The 13,913-nt window shown below is 32.1% G+C and overlaps 1 protein-coding gene and 2 long non-coding RNA genes across 3 annotated transcripts; 1 reads left to right on the plus strand and 2 right to left on the minus strand.

Annotated features, from left to right (window-relative positions):
- Nucleotides 1-3,460: 3,460 nt before the first annotated feature.
- On the minus strand, nt 3,461-4,764 carry LOC110616827. The gene is made up of 3 exons (XR_006350921.1): nt 4,556-4,764; nt 3,781-3,938; nt 3,461-3,651 (listed from the first exon to the last, which is right to left on the minus strand). It is a non-coding gene; the product is annotated as an uncharacterized LOC110616827 (long non-coding RNA).
- On the plus strand, nt 4,762-5,603 carry LOC110616828. The gene is made up of 2 exons (XR_002488269.2): nt 4,762-4,979; nt 5,207-5,603. It is a non-coding gene; the product is annotated as an uncharacterized LOC110616828 (long non-coding RNA).
- Nucleotides 5,604-6,710: 1,107 nt separating this feature from the next.
- LOC110616826 (transcription factor MYB122) lies at nt 6,711-9,450 on the minus strand. The gene is made up of 3 exons (XM_021759323.2): nt 9,053-9,450; nt 8,740-8,869; nt 6,711-7,801 (listed from the first exon to the last, which is right to left on the minus strand). Exons 1-3 carry the CDS (start codon nt 9,183-9,185, stop codon nt 6,736-6,738), a joined length of 1,329 nt encoding a protein of 442 aa, XP_021615015.1. The 5' UTR covers nt 9,186-9,450; the 3' UTR covers nt 6,711-6,735.
- Nucleotides 9,451-13,913: the final 4,463 nt, after the last annotated feature.

The raw sequence follows: 13,913 nt of genomic DNA on the forward strand, positions 1-13,913 counted from the left end.
TTCTTCTTCTTTCTTCTTCTTCTTCTTCTTCTTCTTCTTCCTACCCTTTCTGCAACTTCTTCTTCTTTTTCTTCTTCTTTTGGAATTTCACATTGAAAGAAGGGTATTTTTGGAAAAAATTATCACATCTCACCTTTGACTCTTTGACCAAACGGTTTAAATGGACGGAAGGACTACGAATTTGGATGGAAGAGAAAGTGAGGGACTTAAGTGTTGGGTCGCCAAAATAGAGGGACAGAAGTGTTAATTACGTTAAATTTCAGGGACTAAAAAATAAATTTTCCTTATAAAATAAATATATTCCTAATCAAATAAGTGAAGCTTTAAAAAAATTGTTAACAATCTAACTTAGCTCTTTAAAGTATCAAGGTTGAATAGATCTGACCGGCGCAGTGAATGAATATTCGGGTCAAGAAAAACCCGAATAATGATCCATGTGCATACTGTTGCGAGATAGACAGGTGAAAATGTAGATATTAAAAAATATTTAGACTCTGATTTATTAAGAATCAAAATAATTTCAAAATACAAACAAGTAAATCCTTTCATGAAAAAAAAAAAAAAGTAAAATCCATTTCAATATTATCCACTTAGGAATTTCCCATGGATTTAACCCTTCTCAATTTTCTTATTTCCCCATGATTCCATCTTTTGAGAGAGAATTGAATACTCTATTTCCCAAATAAAGAAAGAGTTTTCACTTCTTGGGTCAATATATTTCACCCCACAAATTCCTTGCAGAAACTATCATAGACACCAATATGGCCACCCAGTAGATATATTACATATTTTTATCTATTTTAGCAAACCATTACATTTCATTCAACTACACTATTGATTATTTCATTCTATTACATCCAAACAAACATAACTTAGTTTCATCAAATATTTAGAAATGAAATTCTCAAGAGTTTCTCTCATAATTATCTTAAGTACATCCTCAATTATTGTAAATGAACACTGGGGGAGAGATGAAAGAAACTGACCAACATTCCGATATTCGTCCCCTACTTCAATATTCAAGGAATTCTTGCTTAATAGGGTATTGAAGCATCACAACATTGAATTACCTTGAACAATATTCTCAAAAAAATGTTATAGAACCAAGGTGCTATCACATTTCTGAAAAATCAATTAAATCTCTTGCCCCTGATTTTCACATACTTTTCATCCTTAATACTTGTTCCTGTGATCCAAGTTATAACTTTGAAGCTTATGCCTAAAACGATTTCTACTCTATTGAGAGATGTTTCTAAAATATATTTAACTAGTAACTTGGCAAAAATAGGATAAGTAAAAAATGCCAAAACTAGGCATTGATTATTTAACTCAATATAAACACATGCGCAATCAATAATGTTCTGCTACAACAATTGGTTTTCTTAAATTCACATAATAAGAGACCCATAAGAATATAAGATGATTTAAATGTTTTGTTGTCAGGGAAAAAAGTTGTTATCTCTAATCCAAAACTAAATAGATCTTAAAATATAAAAGAATTTGGAGATTGCAATCTAGTGGATTCACCTTTGCAAACTCAGCAGGTGGGACTTTGTCTCCATTGCTAAGCCAACTGTAACAGCCCGGAAACCGAACTGCTACCGGCACTAGGATCCAGATCGACTTAAGGTCGCCGGGACCCGTAGTAAATCTGCTATACTGACTGTGTACCTGTGAAATCTCATACATGATCATGTGTCTACAACAAGGGATTACAACTCTATAAGTCAAGCACAAGTCTATACACTGTACACTATCTCTTTACAATTACATGTCCACACTACCTATTACATAACTCTTCTGCTTCCATACCCTGCTGAACTCCTTCTAAACTCTGACCCTGCAAACCTGGGGGATAGGGGAGAGGGATGAGCTATACAAGCCCAATGAGCAGAACTATAAAACATAATTTCAAAACATGATCTCATGGAATGCACTACAGCACATCATCTCAGGGATAGACATGACCACCAAAAATCCCACTGAAAGGATGCCTGGCCTAGCCAGGTCTGACAACCTTAATCTGCCTGGCCCGGCCAGGTCTTACAACTCTGCCTGCCTGGCCCAGCCAGGTCTTACTATCTCTGCTGCCTGCTCTAGTCAGGTCTTACCTACAGATGGCTGCCTGGCCCGGCCAGGTTTTATAACAGAGCTTGGGCTATTGGAGTCGCCTTGGTCTATCCACAGCCTCATATACATCGTATTATGCAATGCGTCATCTTCGTGAAACTAATGCAAACCTCCTACTATAATCTTATGATGCATGACATATACTCAAAGCCGTTTAATTCTTTAGTTCTGAAAAAAGGAAGTTCCACTCACCTCTGGCTGACTCTGTACTAACTCTGCAGGTTCTGAAGCAGTGCTCACTGCTGCTCTCTGGGGTTCCTCTGGTCCGTACCTACACAGGTGGACTCAAATGAGGGACCAAACTAACGCACGAACATCTCTAAGAAACTCCCCAAAAACCCTCTCAAACGATCCCCAAACAATCACATAAAACATGCAAAAGAAAGCTGGATAGGGCACTTTCGGCGGCAGGTTCGGCGGCCGAAACCCTTCTCCAGAGACGAAACTCATGCATGTTCGGCGGCACCTTCGGCGGCCGAAGGTCTCGTCCAGAGACGAAACTCACACACTTTCGGCGGCCGAACTCCCTCTTTCGGCGGCCGAAAGTCCCTTTCTAACCCGAAAGTCTAGCTTTTGGGGGCAAGCTTTGGCAGCCGAAACTGCCTCCACAAGGGGTTCGGCGGCCAAACCTTCCTTCGGCGGCCGAACCTGGTTTTGCCCGTTGGGCAGAACCCTGCTCTGTTTTCATGCAAACCTTTCCCCCAAACTTACCCAACATGCATATCAACTACTCCCAACTAGCACATACCATAAAAACATGCATTAAAGGGCCTAAACCTAACTGATAACCCCAAGAAACACATCAAACAACACGTACACATGCTTGAATACAAACTCATACAAAACCTCAACCAAAACCCTATTCATGCATACTAGCCATACAACTCCCATAAAACCTTCAAAAATCAGTAAAAGAGGTTCTGGATCTTTACTTACCTCTTCCAAACAAGAGATCAAGTGATCCTAACGTGGAGCTATGGAGAAATCTCCTCACAACTCTCCAAACTTCAAAACTTGGTTCTTTTGCTCAAAACACTCAAAACCTTCAAAAACACATGAAAACTCGTCAAAACCTTACAAAATTTGAGCAAGATCATGAAAGTCAACTAGGGAGGGTGTTGGACTCACCTCTGGCTGAAGATGGAAGCAAAATATCATCCTTCCACTGACTTGGCGCCCTTTTATAGGTGGCTGGCCAGACCACCTTCGGCGGCCAAACGTGAATCCGAAACCAAGCAAGGTTCGGCGGCCGAAAGTCACCTTCGGCGGCCGAACTTGCCATTTGCTCCCTTGGCTCTTTTCTTTCAAAACCTTAGTTTCCTTTATACTTAAACCCGTAAAACAAGTCAAAATACCGTAGAAAACATATGTATTACCCTTCTCGAGGGTTCCGACACCCGAGATTCCACCGGACTATAGGAATTCCGATGCCGGACTCGAGCCGGGTATTACACCAACCATCTTGCAGCTTCTTGTATGCTTCATTGATTTTACCTTGCTTCTCACACAGGATATGCCTTGCTAACAAATATAAAAAACCAGAATAAATAACATAATACAAGGATGTCAAAATGTACTATAAAGAAGAGTTTCAGGGTAGAGAGAAGAAGTGGAGTTGGGTTGGGGCAAAGAAGGGGAGGGGTGAAATACCTTTTACATATGTGCAGGTGCCAAGTCCATCTGCTTTCCCAGCTTTCCCTTTACTCTTTGAAGCACTCTCATCACTTGCACCTGCCGCCTGCTTCCCTTTGCCCTTCCCTCCTGCATCCTTTGGTTTTGAATCCTTACCCATTGCTAGAATAACCTAACTAGACCATTTCACATACAGTATGAGAAAACACTCAAACTTTTAGAAGTTTATACCTCCTCGGAAACAGAAAATTATTTATATCATGCATCTGTTTTGTCAATCTTTTTTAAGTTTAAAAATTCACTGAATTTTCACCATTCACTCTCACATGACATTTGACTGCTAAATTATCAAATCAATTTGGTTCCTAGTAATTTCAAAATTCAATTGACTAAAAGACCAAATGCTTCTACAAAATTCAATTTGATTTATAATAAGGTTCCCTGCCAAAATAAAGAACCAGCCCCATATACATAATTCAATGCTAGTTCCACTAAAACAGTAGTCAGCACATATATAAGAAACACAGAACAAACAAGAACTTGCATCAATTTTTCTTCTATATGACCAAAATCTCATTTTTACCCACAAGAAATTCATATCCCACCATTAAACCACTACTCAATATTCAAGAGTTGAACCACACCAATTACAGGAACCACAATTTCGAGAAGCCGTTGTAAGATACACTTGGAACACATACTGATATTATTTTATTAGGCCAATTGTAAAAGAAGGGTTATGTTATCTGAACCAATCGAGAGAAGAGATTCAAAGAGGGGTTAGTTAATTTACCTCAATAGTAAGACCAAAACACTTGTGCAAGACAACTCAAAAAAACGGGCAGCAGGCAGCGGCTACTGAAAGATAACGAGCTCCGGCTATTGAATTAGCTTTTTCGCCAATCAAAGCTTAATTACTTTTGGGCTCTTTTGGGCCCTAAGCCTGCAATATAAAAGTTCAACTTTACGATATGTTAATTTTTGTCAAAAGTAAATAAATCTGGGTCTGCGTCTGCGTCTGCAGTAGTCGACACTCTTCGGAGACCACTGGTTGTAGCAAGGGAGATTTCGTCATGGCCGCCGGAGGAGGAGGAGCAGCGAGGTCGTTAATCCTTTCACCGGTGAAAGCCTGCGCTCCGCATCTCTTTCTTTTCGCCCTCGCTATTTCTATCAGCTAATCGTTCGTACTTGCTCATTTCCTCCTTAGCAGTACAATGGTCAGTATACGATCGATGATTGTTGACACATTTAGTTATGATATTCGTTTGCTAACCGCTAGCTGACGCAGTTTTGGGATTAAACGTTATAGTTCCATTGGAGAAGTTAAACATGCTTATGAAAAGCTTTCTTTTGAGTGTTGAATCCGTTCTTTATTAGTTTCTTTTATTTGAATGCTTACTTTCGGTGACTGGTGAAATGGAGATATAACTGTTTTCCTTTACAGGAATTCTGGCAGCGAGGTTCCTGGTGCTGTTGAATTTCAGTCCCTTAATTGAAACCTCACCCTAATTTCATCATGCTTGTAATACAGATATGGCTTACTACTATGGCATTAACATACGTTATGGTTTATGGTTATGTTCATCGCTTTATTTTGATTATGTTGTATCCTCTGACATTCAATATGCTTACAAGTTGATAAATTCTTTATGGAAATGGGACTAGGACTCATTGGGCATTGATGAGCAACTTGCGAGGATCTGACTCCACGAATGTTGATTGCTACTGTAGTATCTCTATTTGTTGGCATAACAAGGGAAGTCTATTTTTCTGTACATTATTTCAAAATTCACTGGTTGATCTATTGCCATAAAATTTTAATAAAAAGAAATTATGATATGTATATATACTTGTTAGATTATGTTCTTTGTTTTTTAATCTTTGTGCGGATCATTCGATGAATCTTGAGAATAATTATGGATGTTGAAACCATTGATCAATCTTCTCTATAAATTTCAAAATTGTTGCAGGATTAATTCTGCTAAAAATTGTAATTATGTGAAATTGATATATGAATTGTTTATTTCATATCTGAAGTGCGTCTCTAAATTATATATTTTAGTAATAAGGAACGGGGAAGTGCTATGTCACTAGTAAAGTTTTCTTTGAATTTTGCCGTCCCTCGAATTAAAAAAATTTATCGAATTAAATTAATTTAAAAATTCAATTTAATTTTTTATTTATTTTGATTCAGTTCGGTTTGATTTTTAATTTTAAAAATTTTAATTATTTCAATTCGGTTTATTTTTTATCAGAAAAAATTAAAAAATAAAAACGAATCGAACTAATTAGAGATAATAATATATTATTTTTAATAATACAGAGAGATTAAATTAAATTTTAAAAATTAAAAATAAAGTGTAAAATATAAAAAAATTTAAAAATTCAATTCGATCAAATCGAATTGAATCGGTTCTGTTTAATTTAATTTCTGATCAAAATTGATTTGATTTGATTTTCATAAATATTAAAATTTTAATTTTTTATTTATTTAATTCGGTTTAATTTTAAACTGAACCGACTGAATGCTCAGCCCAAGCCATAAGATACGAGAAATCTCTCTTTGAATTAGGAGAAAAACAAATATTATGAGAAGTGAGGCTTGCATCTATTTGTTTGGAAGTATGTTTTTTTTAATTAAAAATTAGAAATTGAGGAGTTAGAACATGAAATCTCTCATATTAATTCAAATACACTTATCTTCAAGTCTGCGGTTAAAATATGTTAATTAATTATATATAAATTTTGATATACATGTTTACTTTAATTGTTATAAAATTCAAGTGCCCCTTAATTAGTTCAAGAAAATTAATATTTAAATGTAGTAAAGGATGCTGGATGTGTTTACATGCAAAAGTATTGAGACTAATTTTTCTTTTTTAAGATAAATTTTTACTTAGATTGAAAATTTGAGTTATTAGTACCTATAGCTAGGCTAACAAAATCAAAATAAGAACTTTGCTTCTACATTAATTATTGCATTGCATAATTAACCAAATCAAGATCATCATTCCAATCGTTCATATTCACTTCAAATGCTCCACCATTGCTTTCCTTCTCACTATAGCAATAAGGTTTGATGGTGGAGTGCTCATCCGGACTGCAACCAAAAGGCATATTTGTGAACTTTTCAATGAAATCACTTGTGGGTTCCACGGATATGGGAACTTGTGAATCACATGCCTCGCTCTGGTTTGTATCATTATTAAAAGTTTCCCCATCTTCACCTCCAAAATTGCCTAAAAACTCTTCTAACTCATAGGGCGTGTACGTAGGATATTCTGGGGTATCCAACTCTATTGCTTGATGGAGAGCTGTAAGTGCTTCGTTAACTTGGTCTTCACCCATGCCTAAATTTTCTGTCAATTCATATGAATCGCATGCTGAAGATGAAGTTGGAATGCTCTCCAGAAAGTCTGATATAGAAATGGGAGAATCAACGTTATTGTAGCTACAAACAGTAGGGCTAGCATCCGAAACACTTGTAGTTGCCATTGATGGAACACTTAGGTTATTCTTGAGCAAATCAAAACTCCTTGAAGGTACTAGTTTGGTAGCCATCTTATTTAATATCCGACTTGAACTTGAACGAGAAATAGGCCTAGATGGTAAAATTTCAACATCACTATCATCACCACTGCCGCTGCCGCCTCCGCCACTGCTGGCGCTGCAAGTAATGGCATCTTTAGCTGAGTTGAGCAAAAGTGCCTTAATTGCCCCAAGACAAGGTGAAGGGGTTTGGTGTGAGGTAGCCAATTCTTTACGCTGCATTTGTGCAAACTCAGCAGATACTCTGTTGAGCAACTTGGCTGAAGTTGATGAGGTAGATCTTTGGATTGGCTTGAAGTGAGAGTCGGTTCTATCCTCACCCACATTGCAGGAATTATGATTGGGTGATGAAGTAGGAGAAGGGGCAATTTGCCTGTGAGTCACTGGATCAATGCCCTTATCAATCAATCGTTTCTTGAGATGTGTGTTCCAATAATTCTTGATCTCATTGTCTGTTCTTTTCGGCAAGTGCCTCGCAATTGCAGACCACCTAAACAATGCAACAGAAATTTTTTTTAAAAATAAATAAAAATCAAATTATGTTGTCATCACAAATCTTTCCCACGTTTTTCAAGTACCAATGCTAATTATAGAATGACATTTTTGCCCAATGTAGTCGTAAGCCATTATTTTATTTTTCATAGGGTATTTATTTATCTTTCTTCACAATAATTAAACAAAAAATTAATTATATAAATTATAATAAAACACTTTCTTTTTAATTTGACTAAATTACACTTTTAATTTCTTTTCTCTATTAATCTACTACTAAAAAATAGGATAATTAAGAGAGAATAAAAATTAATAAAATAGGCTTTAGAAAATCGTAAAAATAATTATTATACTTTTTTCTAGAAATAATTAGTATATTTAGTGCATTAAAAGTAATTTTTAAAAAAAATAAAAAAGCAGGAAATTGAAATAAACGGATTGGATATTTCTTTTATAAAAACAAACTATATACATCAAGATTACAAAAATTTTAAAATGTTCCTATCTTAATTTAGTCTAATAATTAAAAAATATATAATTACTTGATAATCTTAAATTCGAGTATTCGTATCTCTATATTATGACTTTTCATTGAAAATTTATATAACTCGAGTTTAGGTCCAAACAAAATCAAATTAATAAAAAAATATTTTTTAAAAAATAATTTAAATTTATTTTTATTATTATTTAATTATAAAAATATTAAAATAACAAAATAAATTTTTCTAAACTGTCTTTTCTAACCGCATATAGAACAGTGCTTTTTTCTGACATCTAAATTTAATGCCAAACAAACTCAAAATATGCTTGAATTTATATATATATATATATATTTTTTGGGTGTATATAGATGTATAACAAAGAAGAAGGTCTACTCAGAATTTGAAATTGAATTATAATAAGATAGCAATTAAGCTTGAAGTTGTGAAATTTTACTTGTTGCCTAGAGAAGCATGAAGTTGGATGATCTTCTGCTCTTCCTCTGTACTAAACTCTCCTCTCTTGATGTCAGGCCTAAGATAATTAGCCCATCTCAATCTGCAACTCTTTCCACATCTTTGGAGACCTATTATCAAGAAACCAACAATCACTCATAGGATCTTACGTTTTGAGTTTCATTTACAAAACCCCTGACCCATGAACAGTTCAATTTCTGCCGACCACATTGTAAAATTCCCAGAAAATACATTTTGAAAAAGGAATCTGGAAATGGAGAATATAATATTATATGATGAGTAAAGAATCTAACCAGCTTTCTGAGGCAAGGTCCGCCACCCTCCTTCGCCGTGTTCTTGAATATAAGCGATGAGCTTCTGATCCTCATCAGCTGTCCATGCACCTTTCTTTAAACCAGCTTCTTTGCAGCATGGAGTTCTTCCCATACTTTTTAATTAAAAAGTGGAATCAATCAATCTGAAAAGAAAGCTGGATATGCTAGATGCTTGTACTGTTATCGGTTAAAAAGAAAGCTGAAGAAGAAGACGACTGTTAAAATCAATCATGATTTTCAATAGTTATGTAAGCAGAAGATGAATGGCGTTTAGATTTGAGAGGGATGTGATCATTTTCCGCATTTCATGACCGAAAGAAAGCGATGCCAAGCTTCTTATAAATATTCCAAGGAGATGGGGTCGCTCCAATCACCACCTTCTCTCTCGACTCTGCCTCGTTTGTCTTTTTTCTTTACAAGAAAATAAAAAATAAAAAATTCTTCTCCGCCACCATGGATTTCTTTTTACTGTATATCTAATTGTGTTCGTTTTACGGTTTATAAAAGACTCATTTTTTCTTTTTTTTTAATAGTTTAAAATAAATATTATTTTATTATAAGAAACGTCAAGTCGTCCAGCTGGCCCAACTATATTACATTAATCACGTCCTTATTCCTTCTTTTGAACTCTACTGTACAGCTGGCCCAGCCCATACACATTATTTCTGCACTCGTCGCGTCGCCTATGCAAAGATATTTTCATTTCTTTTAATTTAATATATATTAAAATAATCTATACTTTTTAATAGTTGGAATATTGTCCACGAACCATAAGCATACACGTGGCATTTGTGATTATCACTGCTCGCCACGTCCCTCACACAGAGATCTCCTTCTTTTTCTTTTGTCTTCACACAGATTTTCTACTTTTTAATAAAAAATATTAAATTTGATACGTTTACGTTTTAAAATCATGTAAATTCGTTTTATATAATAATTGCCCCTTAAATAACAATTCAGTTCGAAAACTTCATATTAAAATAGTTTAATAATTTTAATACAATATAGTAAAAGACTATAAATGCTATTCATAGAACTTAAATTATTTCATAATTTTATTATTATAAAATAAAAAAATTCTCTAATATTATGAAATATTCACGTTATTTCTAAATTAAGATTGTAACATTATTTTAATTTTATTTTTAAATAATTTAAATGTTTGATAAAATATTTTTAAAATTGAAAAAATCCACTTGAGAAAAATGTAAAGCAATGAAGCATTATGTGCATGCTTTGGGAGATCCAAAAAGCTTCTTCAAAGGAAAAAAAAAATAGTAATAATAAAAGGAAGAAGAAGATCCAATAAGCAAGGTGGGAGTAAAAAATTAGGAAGCAGGTGCACGTGAGCGTGGGTGCTTACCGCTAATTACGGAAAAATTGATTCATGATATTAATTAATATAAAACGATATCCTATCCTAAGTACTCGCCGCTTCAATTTTTGCAAATTAAATAAAATAATCCAAAAGTCTCTGCAACTTTCTTTTATCAAAAAAACAAAAAGGTCTGCCCATCCAACGGCCCAAATCATCAATTTCTTTTTCTTTTTTTTTAAATAATACTGTTTTGGTATTTTTATTATGGCAGTTTACCTTAACTTGATAAGTTTTTATTAATTATAATTTACAATCAAAATTAAGAATATAGTGTTAATATAGAGATTGTTTTTATCTCAAATTATCTGTAACTTTAAAAATTTTAAAATAATATTGATTTTAATTTTTTTTATATATCTTTATTAATTTTTAAATTATTTAATACCAATACATAAAATAAGTATAATCATTTAAAAGATATTTAAAATATTTTTTCTAAAATTAATGCTAATAATTAATTTTATTGATTGGGTGAATAAATTTTAATTATCCTTATATTAAAAAAATATTTAGCATCTTTTTCAAATGTGATTTAACAAATAATATAATGATTGAGTGATTTTATTGTTTTCCAGAGTTTCACGTGTTTCAATTATTCAAAATCTAAATAATATTTGTAAGAGAAAAACTAATAAACAAAGTGTAATTAAGCACTTAATCCATGCCCGTCATGGCGATGCTTCCTCATATAATTTGTCTTCACGTGCTGTGGCCTCTTGCTTTCCTTTTCGGCTTTCCCTTTTCTTAAGAACTATGTTGTGTTATATAATACTAACACTATTCATATTTCGGCTGATTTTCTTATTAATCATTCATGCTTTTTGGCTTTTTTTTATTTATTTTGGATTTGCATTTGCTAATAAAAAATTTAACTATTGAATTTAATTAAGTCGAACTTATTTAATCGAATCGCCAAAATTTCGAAGAATTAGAACAAAAATCATGTTGTAATGATTGATTGCATTCATCAAATTTAATTAAATTTGATTATTATTAACAAAAGAATCGAAATCAGTGTAGGTTCGCCATGCACATGGTGCCTTTTGCAGCCAATATTGAAGTAATTATATGGTGCTATCATGATTATACGGAGGATATGTACACAAAACGACATGGCAATTGAATATTAATGATGAGTCTCAATGTGAACTTCTAAGCAAAGAGAGAGAAATAGAGAAAAAGAAGGATAAGTGTTTAGACGGTAGTTGGAGTTTAATTTTTATTTGTATTATTTTTTTTATTGTGAATTTTTATTTTTATTGATCGTTGTAGATTTATCTGTTATTGCAATTAGAATGAGTATTAATGATGATTTATTGTTTAGTATTTGTGTAGTTTTGATTTTGCGATACAGATTTGTTACTTCTATAACGAGATCTATAACGAGATCTATGAGATTTTTAGTTAAAGATCTACTTTTAGTTTGTTATATGTTTTTTATCTAGTGTTTATTTATCCATGGTCGAATCTTGACTTTCACCCGTGTCGCCATTATTGGATAGATTGAGAGTAGATATTTACAAGCGTAGAAACTTTGAATTTTGCTTCTAAAGGTGCTCTAAGATTATATACTAAAAATGCTATAGGCCAATTTCTTTTCAACGATTGTTGGCATAATTACGATAGGAGCTTTGATTGCATGATTATGGCTTAATGAAGAATGGTCATAATACGATGTTCTTTTTGCTTCTTTTCATTTTGATTTTGATGATTTTGCAAATGATTTTATTAAACTTATTTTTTAGAGATTGTTTAGTGTCTTACTATTAATTTTCATATTAAATTTATTAAGATTATTACAGCAGTAATAGTATCAGTACGATCGACTTAATAAACTTATCAATAATATTAGTGCAATATAACGTTTTTAAATAAACTTCAATATTTATGAATTAGAAATTATTTAACTAAATTTTATTTTTTGAATTTGAATTTCATACATGATTCGAGTTTGGAGTTGTTTGAATTATATATTTATTGTAACTTATACGTAGGTGGATGTGATCTTAAAAAAATACATTGCATTTAATAAAAAAATATTAATATATCTAATTATTAAAATTCGAAACTATATGTTTTTTTTTCACTTCTATGTTTATAAGATGCGCAATTATTTATATACTAATATGGGGATTGACTTGCCATTATAATATAAAAAATACTATTAAACTTAGTAAATAAATACAAATATTATTAAATTAAAAATAATTTACCCATTATAATGTAAATAATATTAATTAAATTTATATTTACAGAAAATAATTTTTTTGCCGCTACCACGCATGACTATACGTCACCTCGTAAAAAATATATGATAGTTGCTAAATGAACAGTGAAAATTAAAAACTAATTAATTTGTGATGAATTAATTATATAATGTATAATATCTTTATATAAGCTTTATTTTAATCAGTCTCAAAATTTTTTAAATAAAATAAATTTGGATTAGAATCTGATGATCCTTTACTTTTAACTCTAGTAATTTTTACTATTTGGCATATATAGAAATGTAACAGTAAGAAAGGAATAGAATAATTGTTTAGTCATGTTGTGGCTATCGCTTCATTGCAATCCACTTTTATCGGTTTTGGCAAAGTAGTATTTTCATTGTTTCTTTGTAATACGCTAAATTTCTAAATTTGTGGGTCGTTGAAGTCTTCTCTTGAAATTATTAAACTTACAGTTTTCGCTAGTTATTATTACAGTTTTATAACATGTGATTAAAAATTACACGTTACATCAAAAAATTTTAAAATAAAATTAATAATTTTATATTAATTTACACTTACAATTAAAATTTTAAATTCTAGATAATAAAATTAACTCTTCAATAATTAGATCTAGTCGGCCAAAATCTAACTCCAAAGATTAAATAAATATACAAATAAAATTTTTTATATTAAAATTTTGGCCCTATTGGTTTTATGCTTTGATTTTTTTTTCCCCTGAAAGCTACGGCTATAAAGGGGTGTCAACTTGTTTTTTGTCCTAGGCAACTTTTCTACAGTTTTTTTCTACCAACTGTATTTTGTTTTTACATATATCATTATGCGAGTTGATGTAATCATAGTGGAATCAGACGAATCTTATATAATTTAATTATCATATGGCTATAGAGATTCGAGAGCGGTAAAATATGAGATTTCTCAGATTTATTCAAATATTTTTATTATCAAATTAAATTTATAAGTTTAAATTATGAAATTTTTAAAATATCACTAGTAATTTTATAATAATTTATTATAATTATTATGATGATAAATTTCATTAATACACAGGTGATATATGAAGCTATTAACTATTGATTATACTATTTAATAATTAAAAATAATTACTCCATAGATATTACTGTATACTTTTAGTTAATGGGTCGCGTCACTCTATTATTGGTGGTGTAGGTTTGGACCTATACGGGAATGTCCCAACTCCAAAAGGTAACACAATAATTAAAATTTAATTAAT

This window comes from Manihot esculenta, chromosome 6 (assembly GCF_001659605.2).
Source record: "Manihot esculenta cultivar AM560-2 chromosome 6, M.esculenta_v8, whole genome shotgun sequence".
NCBI classification, from domain to species: Eukaryota; Viridiplantae; Streptophyta; class Magnoliopsida; order Malpighiales; family Euphorbiaceae; genus Manihot; species Manihot esculenta.

Excerpts from the sequence above, each read along its gene's own strand:
- LOC110616826 (XM_021759323.2), bottom strand. The coding sequence starts at position 9,185 with ATGGGAAGAACTCCATGCTGCAAAGAAGCTGGTTTAAAGAAAGGTGCA. Across the intron at positions 8,870-9,052 it reads GACCTTGCCTCAGAAAGCTG|GTCTCCAAAGATGTGGAAAG; the intron begins GTTAGATTCTTT and ends TCTTGATAATAG. Across the intron at positions 7,802-8,739 it reads CATGCTTCTCTAGGCAACAA|GTGGTCTGCAATTGCGAGGC; the intron begins GTAAAATTTCAC and ends TGCATTGTTTAG.